The sequence below is a fragment of the Diospyros lotus genome, chromosome 10, assembly GCF_014633365.1.
Source record: "Diospyros lotus cultivar Yz01 chromosome 10, ASM1463336v1, whole genome shotgun sequence".
Classification (NCBI taxonomy): Eukaryota; Viridiplantae; Streptophyta; class Magnoliopsida; order Ericales; family Ebenaceae; genus Diospyros; species Diospyros lotus.
This window is the reverse complement of record NC_068347.1, coordinates 11,727,502-11,741,243: the sequence shown is the minus strand read 5'-3', so window position 1 is coordinate 11,741,243 and position 13,742 is coordinate 11,727,502. Positions and strand designations below refer to the sequence as shown.

The following is a 13,742-nucleotide window of genomic DNA, read 5'->3' as shown; positions in this document are numbered from 1 at the left end:
TTTTCATATTTGTCTTTTTTGACTTATCTTTTTATACGTCTCTCATTATCCTCTCATGCCCTTTCTTGCAGGGCGCTCAAGGTGCCGTGGTGACCAATGCTATGAATCGTGCTCGACTGGCTCGCCAGGAGGCATAAATTTACTACTAGACACAGAAATCCTTCTAGTGGAAAGAGGATGAACAGGTCCTAAACATGACGATCCGCCATCTGGAGTTAGATAAGACCAGCCTCGAGGCCCAACTTCATGACCTCTCTATAAGTCACCAGGCAGCCGAAGATAATGCTCGTAAATGGGAAGAGGCTTTAGAGGCTCGTAACCAGGCATACGAAGAGAAGTTGTCTTTTCTGGAGGAGGCCCAAGGAGAGGTGTCTCGTCTGAAAGGGACTTGGCCTGCGCAGAGGAACGTGCTGCCCATGCTCGAGTAGAGGTAGAAAGAATGTGCGAGAATAGGCAATGAGAGATCAACGAAGCGACAAGGGATGTCGTGAAGCAGTACCATCTTTCGAGGGATTGCTTTCGTCGCAAGGATAGTTACGCCAGCTGCTTCTCGAAGTTTGGCTTTTATCTCTGTCGCAACTTCATTGAGACCAGGCGCCCGAGGGATTCCTTCTCGGAGGTAACTTTTGACAATGCTATGTCTGCTGGCACCCCTCCCGACTGGAGGAAGTACGAGCCATACGATTTAGGACCTGAAGAATGTATAAGACAGGCGCTAGAGGATGACCTCAGCAACTTGCAGGGTCCATGGAGTCCTTACATCTTGGAGTTCGAGGAGAGTGAAGTAGGTGTTAGTTCGTGTAACACCGCCCAAATGATCAAGAGAGAGCTGGGGCTAGACACTGCTGCTGATGCTTCCCCACATTTTCTCTCAGGAGAAGGTTCGGGCCACGCGGGTCGCCCTCCAGCTGAAGATTAGTGTAGGCCCTATATCGAATGCTGGCTTTTTCTCAAGGCATTCTTCTTAGAATTTCTGACTCCCTACTTTTTGCCGTCGCGCCTTATTTTGTTAGTTTTGGGTGAATGTAAACATTGGGAGTCGCTTTAATATGTCGCATGTACTTGTCTTATTTTCAACATTATACAATCCGATTGTACTATTTTTACTTGCTTGTTGGTTACATGACTCGCGCACTCATACTTTTTTGAGCTTCAATTGGAAATCTAGTTCATTTTGTTTTTAAGGCCTTTCGACTCCAGGAGATCCGAGCTAGGCTTCGCCCCTTTGACGCGTTTATGAGATTCTTGCAACAGTCCTCGAGCTTTCTATTTTGATGCATACTAGGGGCTGGATTAGTCAGTAGCTTGGTTAGGGATTTTTTCCAGGTGACCGAGTTTTGCCAGGAGACCTAGGCGCCAGATCGTCTGAGGAGTCGGGTCTAGCTTAGATGCATAGCATCGGACTCAGTCGAGAGATCTAGGTGAGTCTACGAGCATTGACATCGGCTCTTTTACTCGTATGACCACCGCTCCATGGTCTTGTATGTTTTCGGGGGGCTAGGTTTGGCCAGTGGCTTGGTTAGGGATTCTTCCCAGGTGACCGAGTTTTGCCGGGAGACCTAGGTGCCGGATCATCTGAGGAGTCGGGTCTAGCTTAGATGCATAGCACCGGACTCAGTCAAGAGATCTAGGTGAGTCTACGAGCATTGACATTGGCCCCTGTTGATCCTGATCCGGCCTGGGGTCACAGGCGCCTCATATTTATCGGCTGACTTGGGTTTTGCACGGCGTGGGTGTCCTTTATTCCATCTTATAATCGTCTTACCATCTTCTGCCCCAGCGAGAGAGTCAGCCTACCTTTAGCGTATCTAGGGCCAATAACCAATCCGGTTTGGGGTTCCTTCCAGGTGTCCAAACTTTACCGGGAGACCTAGGCGCCAAATCGTCTGAGGAGTCGGGTCTAGCTTAGATGCATAGCACCGGACTCAGTTAAGTGATTTGGGTGAGTCTGTGGGTACAAGCGTTGGATCATCTGTGGACCCTGGCCCGGCATGTGGTCATGTGCGCCTGATTTTCCCCGTGTTACCCTAACCTCGTTTGGGACCTTTGCTGGGGGCGTCGTACCTGTACCATTTTTAACCATACATTCAGATGCTAAAGACATAGGAGATCTTACATGGTTCGGCTTATAGTTTTGCCTACTCCACGGGAATACATGGGGATATTCTTTTATTTATAGGGGAACTGTTACATAAGAAAATTAAAAGGAACTTCGGTTCTCAGGGGAGCCAGGTAGCGCCCCTTGCAACGAACGCATCTCCATGTCTTCAGCCTCGAATCTTCTATCGCTGGTCTCGATTGTCTGGGCAGTAAAGTATCTCTTGAGGTGAATGGTATTCCAGGTCTTGCTCATCATCTCTCCTTGCAACGTCTGCAGCACACAAGTGTTGGGCCCCAGCATTCTTTGTACCTTGTAGGGCCCTTCCCAATTCGGTCTGAGCTTTCCTTCCTCTTGGTGGGCAGTTGTAATCACTGTTTTCCCGATCACCAAATCCCCTTCTTGGAACATTCGAGGTCGGATTTTTGCATTATAATAGCTGGCGATTCTTCTCTGGTATGCTACTAACTGCACAGCTGCCTTCTCTCTCAACTCATCTATCAGGTCCAAGCTTTCCCTTAAATTGTCTGGATTTCTCTCTTCATTGAAAGCCACAACTCGAGGCGATGCGAGGTCTATTTCCACTAGAATAAGGGCATCCGTCCCATATACCAAACTGAATGGCCTCTCCCCCGTAGATACGCGACTAGTGGTGCGGTAAGCCCACAAAACGCTAAGGAGTTCATCGGCCCATCTGCCTTTAGCTCATTCCAGTCGAGTCTTCAACCCGTGGAGAATAGTTTTATTGCTTGCCTCTGCCTGTCCTTTGGCCTGTGGGTAGGCCGCGGATGACATCCTTAAACTGATCCCCCATCTTTTACAAAAGGTCCTGAAGGTTTTAGAATCAAACTACGTTCCATGATCCGTGTTGAGAATACGGGGTATTCCGAAGCGGCAAATTATGTCCTTCCATATCACCCCCTCTACCTTTTTCTCAGTTATTGTTGCTAACGGTTCAGCTTCAACCCACTTTGTGAAGTAATCCGTGGCCACCAACAAGAATTTCCTTTGTGCTGACGCCATAGGGAACGGGCCCAAGATGTCTAGCCCCCATTGTGCAAACGGCAACGGCTGAAATATCGGTTGGATAGATGACGGGGGTCGTAATGTTAGAGGGCCGTGCTTTTGGCATTTATCACATGTCTGCACTTTCTGGGCTGCGTCTTGTTTTAGGGTGGGCCAAAAGAAACCTGCTCGTAGGACTTTCCCAGCCAACACTCTGGCACCGAGATGCTCACTGCAGTCTCCCTCGTGAACTTCTTCCAGGGCCTGATCTGCCTCCCGTGTCCCCAAGCACTTGAGTAAAGGTACTGAATACTCTCTCTTATACAGCTCTTGGCCGATGACTGTAAAGCGGGCTTTCTTGGTCTTCAACTTTCTTGCTTCCGAGGGCGCCGCTGGAAGCTCCTGGTTAAGCAGATATTTCAGTATCGGTGTTCTCCAATCGTCAACTATATCAACGCAATGAACACCTTCTTCACTTGTTTCCACACTCGGTCGTTGTAGGACCTCCATGTGAATCAATCGTCCGGAGGTGTCTCGAGCGGAGGCCAGTTTGGACAGTGCGTCAGCGTGGTGGTTAAGAGACCTATTGATTTGTATGAGTTCAAAGCGTTCGAATCTAGGAGCGAGTTCCTTCACCTTCTGTAAATAACGGGCCAATAGTGGTTCCCTTACTTCAAAAGTGCCTTGGAACTGTTGTACCACTAATTGCGAGTCGCTATGGGCCGTCAAGTTTTTCACCTCCAATTTTTCTGCCAACTTCATTCCAGCTAACAATGCTTCATATTCCGCTATACTGTTCGAGCTAGGGAAGATGAAGTGTAGGGAGTACTCTAACATCTCTTTTTCGGGGGAGATTAATACAACCCCCGCCTTGCTTCCTTTCGCGTTAGATGCCCCGTCCACAAACAACATCCATGCTTCCGAGCAAGCTTTTTCTATCGCAGGTGAGTGAGTGCACTCCACTATGAAGTCTGCCAACGCTTGCCCTTTTATTGCCTTCCTAGGCTCGAGGCTAATATCGTATTTGCTGAGCTCAACTACCCACTTAGTCAGTCTTCCTGAACACTCTGGCCTCTGTAGAATCTGTCTTAACGGTTGATCTGTCAATACTGTTACAGCGTGGGCTTGAAAGTAGGGTCTCAGTTTTCTTGCTTCCATTACCAAGGCCAAAGCCACCCTTTCAGCGTGGGGATACTGCACCTCGGGCCCCTGTAACACTTTGCTTACGTAATATACCGGGCTATCAATCTGGCCGAGTTGTCTGACAAGAATGACACTCACCGCCTGATGGCTGATCCCAAGGTATAGGCATAATTTTTCTCCGACTTTCGGCCGTGTCAATAGAGGAATCTCCTTTAGATATGCTTTCAACCCTTGGAAAGCTTTCTCGCACTCAGGAGTCCACTAAAAACTCTTTCCTCCCTTTAAAGCTTTGCAGAAAGGGAGGCTGCGTCAGCTTGCTTGGAGAGGAATCTGCCCAAGGCCGTCAATCGACCGTTCAATCTCTGAACTTCTTTTACAGATGATGGGGGCTGCATGTCAATTACCGCTTGCACTTTTTCAGGGTTGGCCTCTATCCCTCTATGAGTGATCATATATCCAAGAAATTTTCCCAACTTTACTCTGAACGTACATTTATCCGGGTTCAGGCGCATGTTATTCTTTCTAAATATCGCGAAGACTTTCTCAAGTTGACTGGAATGAGACTCACCTTGCCTTCTCTTCACTATCATGTCATCCACGTATGCCTCCATCACCCCCCTTAATAATTCTTTGAACATTTTGTTGACCATCCTCTAATATGTGGCCCCCGCATTCTTTAAGCCGAAGGGCATTACCTGGTAACAGTACGTCCCTTTTTCTATTATAAAAGCTGTTTTCTCCGCATCAAGCGGGTACATGCTGATCTGGTGGTAACCTGAGAACGCATCCAAGAAGCTCAATACATCATACCCGGAGGTGTTGTCAACCAGCCTGTCTATTCGGGGGAGTGGGTAGGAATCTTTAGGGCAGGCCTTGTTCAAACTGGTAAAGTCAATGCACATCCGCCATTTTTCGTTGGCCTTTGGTACCATTACAACATTTTCTAGCCATTCAGGGTATTGAACCTCCCTGATAAATCATACTTCCAGGAGCTTGTCCACTTCTTCCTCCATATGTCTCAGTCTTTCTGGGGCGACGTGTCTTTTCTTCTGCTTGACCGGCCAAACATCTGTTCGCACATTCAGGCGATGGGTCATAATGTCTGGGCTGATCCCAGGCATGTCGGCTGGTGTCCAGGCGAATATGTCTGCATAAGAGTGCAAACATTTGATAATTTCTTTTTTCTCTTGACTCGCTAGTTGACTTCCCACGCGTACTTGCCGACCTTCATCGCCAGGATTTAGAGGGATTGCTTCAAGCGGCTCTACCGGCTGAGGTTTGTTGGCCTCGAGGGTTTGCTCGCCAATCAACAAGGTCTCTTCAGTCAACGCTTTTCCTTTTTCCATTGCACCCTGCGTGGAGCTCACATAACATACTCTGGCTTGTTTCTGATTACCCCTTACTTGTCCGACCCCATGAGGAGTGGGGAATTTCATCAACAAATACCCTGGAGAGATGGCAGCTCTCATAGCGTTGATAAGGGAATGTCCCAATATCATATTGTAGGCTGAGGAGAAAGTTCTGACCACCATAAAATTCACCTGTCGGGTGATCACTTGGGGGTGGTCTCCGAGCGTAACGGGAAATTGAATCGATCCGACCACCGGTACTGCCTCTCCCGTGAAGCTATACAGGGGGTAAGCGACTGTTTTTAGTCGATCATGGGCGACATGCATCTTCTCAAAGCAATTCCAATACAAGAGGTTCACGGAGCTTCCGCTATCTACCAGTATTCTTTCAATCGGGTGGTTGGCAATGATAGCATAGATAACCAAAGGGTCATCGTGGGGGGAGTGACACAATTTCCTAGTCTTCCGGTGCAAAAATGAAGGGGGTCCTCGTCTTCTTGGATCTTCTCTATCGAATTAACGTGTAACGCCTGGCGCGCATATGCCTTTCTGGAGAAGGAGGAGTCTCCTTCCAAGTTCTCTCCTCCCGAAATTACATGTATCCTCTCCATAACGGGTTCATTTCCATCTTCCCCACCAGGTCTTTCTTCCTCCTTTCTCGGGTTGTTTCTTTCCCCCTCTCTTTGTTGGGGTGGTTGGCTTTCTCTTCTATTTGGAGCGTCCCCCCTCGGACGTGTGGATCTTCCCTGATTGTTTCTTCTAGATTCTTCCCTCTTGCCTTGCTAGTTCTTGGGTTTATCCAGTATGAATCGATCTAACTTCCCTTTTCTGATTAGTTGCTCAATTTGATTTCGTAGTTCTCGACACTGTTCTGTAGTATGCCCTGGGGACTCGTGAAATTTGCAAAAAGAGTCCATGTTCCTCCCCATTGGCTGGTTAGTGTGCGGTAGAAAATTGATGAGCCCGGTATGAGCAATGGAGGAAATGACGGCGACCCTTGGCTCAGTAAGGGGTGTGAAGCTTCGGAATGGCATCTTGGGAGGCTCTTCTCTTCTCTGTATCTTCACTGATCTTTCTAGCCCAACGTCGCCCGACCTTCCTCTTTTTTTACCTTCCCATGCTTCCAAAATTTCCATTTGGACAATAAACTGCTCGGCTCGGGCAAACAACTTAGTCATTGAGCTCGGTTCGGTTTTGGCTAGGGATCTTCTGAGCGGGGCGTAAGTGGTTCCATTAAGCAAGGCGGATACGGCAAGGCCTACTGGGAGGTCTCTTACTTCTTGTGTGGCAGCCCTAAACCTCTCAATGTACTATTTTAGTGACTCGTTTGGCCTCTGTTGCAAGCTCATCAAGTACATGACACTCTTCTTCTTCGGAACGTAAGCAGAGAATGCCTCCAGAAATTCTTTCTTCAACTGTTCAAACAATCGGATATGCCCGACGGGTAGCTCAGTGAACCACTGTTGAGCCTGTCCTGCCAGTGAGAGAGGGAAAGCCTTGCATTTGGTGACCTCGTTCCACCCATGTAGCACAGCCATCGCGACGAAGTGTTGCAAATGCCTCTCGGGGTCCTCATTCCCCGAATACACCGGGAGCTGTGGTAGCCTGAACCCTGATTGTACTGGATGTCTTTGAAGCTCTTCAGATAATGGGAATCCTTTCACGGGTGCTTCTATTGGCGTCGTCCCGATTTGTTTTTGTTCTAATACTTCTTCTATGAGGCGCTTGACGTCAGATGCCTTAAGTGTTTCCTTCTCCGCTTCATTCCTGCCAGGGGATGGAACACAAAGGGCCCTTAAGTGGGTGCTTTCTGCCGTTTCTTCATACATGGGAGCTTTCCCTGGCCTCCTGTCATGGATTCTCCCTGGATTCTCTGTTAACGGAACTTGATCATTACACCTGGGGGTCCTGATTCTTATCCCTTGGTGAGGTGCCCTCGGGGGGTTGTCTAAGGATCTCCAATATCCTTCTACGCTTGTTTGTCCTGCTTGGGGAATGTGAATGTCTGGCATCAACTCCTGTAACAGGACAGTGATCCCCTGTAATTTTCTCATACTCTCTTCATTACTTGTTCTGAGTTCATTGTTTTGGTTCTTCAGCTCTTCAAAATTCTTCTGTAGTTGTTCATAATCCGATAGTAGAACCGTGGGTGGTGCTGTCCTTGAAGGCTCTGGTGGTACCAAAGTTACCGCAGGGTTCCTCCTTGGAACTGAGGATTGTCCCAGGGAGTGCTGCTCTTAATTAGCCTGCATCATAGCTGGGTTTTGTCTCCCTTGCCTCCCCACCTGTCCCCCTATATTGACAACATGCACCTCCCCTTGCTCTGAATGCTCTATAACACCCAATCCAACAGTCTTGCGGCCTTCCAACGTTCCTGGAATGTTACCCGAGCGTGTCTCATTGTCTAAGTGATCTTCCAAAAGTCCCTGTAAAGCAGGTAGCACATGGCTAGGGTCTCCTGTTCGGGAGCGAGTGTTCCTTCGGGTTGCATTAGGCGGATTTACTAAACTAGTTGACTTTGTTCCTCTCGGCATCTTGTAAATGTGCTTTTTGTTTCACTTCCCACAGACAACGCCAAATTGTTGTTGCCAAAATACAACAATTAGAATTCTAGGAGTGGGATGCACGTGGATGTCGTCGGCCTCGGGACTCGATCGAAGATTTGGGTGCAAAACCAAGGGGGGGCTTCCGAAGGGATGCTTCCGAAGCCTTCCTTCCGAAGGGTCAGCTTCCGCGGTTAGCTTCCGAAGGGTTCAGGTGGGCTTCCGAAAAGTGGCCATCGAATTGAGCTTCTGAAGGTATGAAGAAGCTTCCGAAGGAAAATAGGGGCTCCCGAAGGAATGCTTGGGATATCCTTCCGAAGGTCTTTCCAAATCAGCTTCCAAAGGTCTTTACCAACAGCTTTCGAAGGTCTTTTCCAACAGCTTCCGAAAGTCTTCTCAATAGATTCCGAAATGGGCTTCCGAAGAATGAGGCTTTCGAAGGAACAGGTTGCTTCTGAAGGTCTGTACGGGGTAAACAACGGTTAGAAGGCTCGCGGGATTTTCCTCCCGCGAAGGCCCTCCGATGCTCAAGTCAGTATGAAAGGGGCACTTAAGCAAGGTGAGAAAACTAAGATCTTCGGAAGGTGATAAGTTAGAGAAAATACCAGTGTTCGAGAAAAAGAAAAAAGATCCTTTTGGCTTGATAAGCTTGGCCTTATATAGAGGTCAGTAATTCACCGTACCTGATAGTTCGGAAGATGGCTTCCGAAGAACACTTTTAAACTTGCAGTTCAAAATGTCACTTTCCGAAGATCGATACCGAAGCCTTCTTCCGAAGCCCTCTTCCGCAACTTGCTTCTGAACCCTGTTTTTGAAGCTTAGATTCACTTCATGTTTCACTTGCTTCCGATTATTGGGGCACCACACTTTCCTTTGCTTAGCCTCCAAGGTTACTTAACCTCTAAGGATGGGACACATGGCAATCAACCATTAGCCACTTGGAAGATAAGATAAGGTCACATGATGGCTCATAATGACCTCCTAAGGTGGCATCGCGTGATTGGCTAAGAAAAGCTTACTTAACCTCCAAGTTTGCAAAAGTCTCCAAACCTTATCACTAAGGACATGTGGCAAGCATTCATTGGCAACTTGGCAGATAAGATTTGAAGTCTCATGATGACGTGACACGTGGCACGATTTGGTTCACCGGAGTTTCCTATAAATAAGGGGTTTGGGTTATTCATTTTGGGAACCAAGCAAGAGGGAAAGGAAGGGAGTTTGAGGGAGGAAATGCTGCCAAAAGAAAGGGAAAAATATGCTAAAGAACGAGGAAGAAAAGACTTGCCGAAAAGTTCAAGACTTTCATCGTAAAGCATTCCAAACTTTAGTGAAACTATAAGGTAAGTCCAATTTCTTTCCATAATCAGGTAGAGGGATGAAAGAGGAGTAAGTAGGAAAAAATGAGGGTCGAATCGAAGTTAAAACGAGGGAGATACAACCGAAATACGAAAACTACACGAAGTTGGCCGATTTTTAAGGAAGGCGCGTGTAGCTCACGCGCCGGCAAGGGGCTGTGCTTGAGGTCACGTCACCTACCTTCTAGCAACACATGAGGGTACGTGGAACCTCTTCTTGACCTGCAAATTTGCATGCTTGACCCTCTTTTACTTCCCTACGATCCTATGTAAAGATATTTTGAGTTTGGTTTACGAAAACTTGTGATATTTGCAGAAAACTATTCCCGAACACAGTGAACAGTGCGCCGACAAGCCCAAACCATCAAGGTGAGTGATTCTTGCATGTTTTGTGACACTTTGAGAATTTTTTGCTTCACTTGTGTGTGGATGTTGGCTTGCATATCATGCCTTTGTGGCTTACATGTCATATTTTCCCTTGGTTATGCATATTCTTTCTGCTTTGTCATATATTATGTTCGTGTTGGCGACTGTGGCTAGTTGTTGGGCCATCATGGAAGATCCCGTGCTCTTACGGTGAGCCAGGGGTGACTATGATGACCGCGGGGGTGATTGCAACACCCTGGCATTGCTAGCACAGGAGTGGATTTCATAATAGCATTATTGCATTTGCACGCACATACCTTTCCTTTTCTGATTCACTCACTTAGATGTAATATCTAACTCAGGTGTTTCATACCCCTGGGACATTCAACATCCCAAGTTTATCAAAAGTATCAGGTGTTTTAGGTTCCAGTTCAAAGCATGGGAAAGGAGGTGGAGCTTCGCTAGCTTTGGGTTTTTGATTTATTATGTACCCGTGTAATTATACAACAGTAATGTATTGTAAATAGTAGCTAGGATACTCAAAGTTGTAAGAGGTGTGTGTGGGTGTCCTACAATTGTACCTGCAGTCAAGTGTTGTGTTTTCTAGAGTATTGGGGGTCGTATGCATTTCTTATACTTGTAAAGGAAATCTAGTGGAAAACCCTTTATCTAGCTTTGGTTAAGCTTTTAGGTTCGATCCAAATGCTTCTGCTAGTAAGGGTTTCCAATAACGCCTGAGGTCATTATTAGCATATAATGAATATCTTATTTCTTCTTTGTGTAATTGGAAAGTGGGGCGTTACAATAACGATCTTACATTGTCTTGTTGTCGGGTTGTAAGCAGGACAATGGGTTTATTCTTCCCCTCGTTGTCGGGCTATAGGTAGGGCAACTAGTCTTTGGTGTTTACCTCATTGTTGGGCTATAAGCAGGACAACAAGCTTAATTTTTCCCTCGTTGTTGATCCATAGGCAAGGCAATAGTTCTTTGGTGTTTACCTAGTTGAGGAGCTGTAAACAAGACAACTAGCTTATTTTTCCCCTCGTTGCTCGGCTATAGTCAAGACAATGGGTCTTTAAGGTTTACCTCGTTGTTGGGCTATTCGCAGGATAAAGGTCTTGTGTCTTTCCTCATTATCGGGTCACATGCAAGACAATAATCTCTTGGTTTTTGCCTCATTGTCGGGCTGCAAGCGAGACAACTAGTTTATTCTTCCTCTCATCGCTTAGACATAAGTAGGGCAACGAGTGTTTAGTGTTTACCTTGTTATCGAGCTGTAAGCGGGACTATGGGCTTATTTTTCCCCTGATTGTCAAGTCAGAGGTAGGGCAACAGGTCTTTGGTGTTTACCTCGTTGTTAGGTTTTAAGAAAGATAACGAGCTTATTTTTCCCCTCGTTATCGACCCATAGGCAAAGCAATAGGTCTTTAGGGTTTACCTTGCTGTCAGGTTGTAAGCAGGACAACAGGCCTTGATTTTTCACCTCATTACCAGGCCATAGGCAGGGCAACAGGTCTTTAGGGTTTACCTCATTGTCAGGCTGTAAGCAAGACAACAGGCCTTGATTTTTCACCTCATTGTCGGGTCATACGCTGGGCAACAAGTCTTTAGGGTTTACCTCATTGTTGGGCTATAAGTGGGATAGGTCTTGATTTTTCACCTCATTGTCGGTGTAACACCCCCTCTCCTAGAACTAATCGAGAAGAGGTGCTACTAGGGATAAAAAAATAAACTGGCTGATAAACTGAAATCCGATACCATGACTGAACATCTCAATCAACTAGGATAAAAACTTTGAGTCAATATAGACTGAAAAGCATAAACTCTGTCTAAGGGACAATCCCTCAACTGAAATATAAAATAGATCTAATCTGAGAAAACTCTATAGAACTCAACAAACTCCCAGACATCTTTTATCTTGAGCGGCTCCACGTACACACACTACTGAACACTGCTGCTAGGCCCCACATCTGATACTCCCCTACTAGAACCTGGAGGGGTGAAGAGTACAAGGTGAGCTACAAAAGCTCAGCAAGTAATAAGCTGGAAAGAATAATGAAGCTGAATCGAAGAATATCGATACTGATAAATAACTCACTGAACTTGTACTGTATAATCATTGTCTGATTGCATTCATAAAAATGTAATGCACATAAATTGTAAACTAAATGCAGGTATGCAACTTTGGCTCATAGGCCCACATAATCTGATAATACATACCTGTTTGAACTGAAACCTGCATACATAAAAACTGTAAGCACATACTGTGGGCAAAGCCCCTAGCCCCCTGGTTGCCACCAGGCGAGCAACTCATAAGCTGAGCTGAAACTGAAACTGATGGGATCCCCGCGGATAAGCCACCTGGCACGCATAATGCAATGCAATGCTCACATAAATGCTAGCACACGATATGTAGTGCTCCATATAAAGTCATGCTCAATGCTCATACCAAAATGTATGCACATAATCTCACAAAATAATGCTGATCATGTTATAATAATGCTGAACATGATATGATCTTCATCTATATATTAGAATACAAAGATTCAATGAACTATGATTTAAGGTATGGGTATGATTAACTTGTCATGTTCTGGCTTATGAATTCAATGTTGGAAGGTATTGAATACATTAATTGAATTAAACTTGAATTAGGATTCACTGGAAGCTAAATTGAATTTCTGGAAAAGTCATTCGGATATTAGGAAGGATATTCGAATATGATGAAAGACATTCGGATACGAAGAAGGCTCATCCGGATACACTGACATTCAAAGCATAAGCTGTTCGGATATGTTGGGAAGTATTTGGATATGAACTAGGACATCTAGATATGATTCTGGTCATCCGGATATCTCACTGATGCATTCGGATATAACTGGGGACTATTCGAATGAAAAATTCAACTTTTGAGGGAGGCATTCGGATATCAGGCAAGACATCCGAATATTATCTTGACCTTTCCGGATGTATAAACAAACCATCCGGATATCACGAAAAACTTTAGATACATCCGGATACGATACAAGGTATCTGTATATTAGAACTAAGAGTAATAGAACTTGCAATCCAAAATGGATAAGGATTAATAAAACTTGCAATCCAAAATGGATCAAGATTAATGGAACTTGCAATCCAAAATGGATGAGGATTAATAGAACTTGCAATCCAAAATGGATAATGATTAATGGAACTTGCAATCCAAAATGGATGAGAATTAATAGAACTTGCAATTCAAAATGGATAAGAATTAATAGAACTTGAAATCCAAAATGGATAAGTATTAATGGAACTTGCAATCCAAAATGGATAAAGATTAATAGAACTTGAAATCCAAAATGAATAAGGATTAATGGAACTTGCAATCCAGAATGGATGATGATTAATAGAACTTGTAATCCAAAATGGATAAAGATTAATATAACTTGCAATCCAAAATGGATGAGGATTAATAGAACTTCCAATCCAAAATGGATGAGGATTAATAGAACTTGCAATCCAAAGTGGATAAGGATTAATAGAACTTGCAATCCAAAATGGATAAGGATTAATGGAACTTGCAATCCAAAATGGATAAGGATTAATAAAACTTGCAATCCAAAATGGATAAAGATTAATAGAACTAGCAATCCAAAATGGATAAGGAGTAATAGAACTTACTCATAACTTCACTGTTATACGCATATATATATATGCCTCTGTTTACTGATATAAATCTGAAAACTACAACGAAGAACTGGAATAATCTGAAATCAAAACTGATATGACCCTGTAATGGAAGGGATTACAGGAAGAATACTTACCTGATAGAACTCTCTGATCGAACCCTGGAGCTATCCTGAAGACTCTAGCAAGCCTCTACTATCTCTTGGCCTTTTTGTTC

At 45.1% G+C, this 13,742-nt stretch overlaps 1 protein-coding gene across 1 annotated transcript; it reads right to left on the bottom strand.

Annotated features, from left to right (window-relative positions):
• Positions 1–2,947: 2,947 nt before the first annotated feature.
• On the bottom strand, positions 2,948–4,261 carry LOC127811099 (uncharacterized). Its single transcript, XM_052350812.1, has one exon. The coding sequence runs from the start codon at positions 4,259–4,261 to the stop codon at positions 2,948–2,950; it is 1,314 nt and encodes a 437-aa protein (XP_052206772.1).
• Positions 4,262–13,742: the final 9,481 nt, after the last annotated feature.

What these genes read in the sequence shown, in the direction of transcription:
- LOC127811099 (XM_052350812.1), bottom strand. Translation starts at nt 4,261, where the DNA reads ATGGAAGCAAGAAAACTGAGACCCTACTTTCAAGCCCACGCTGTAACA.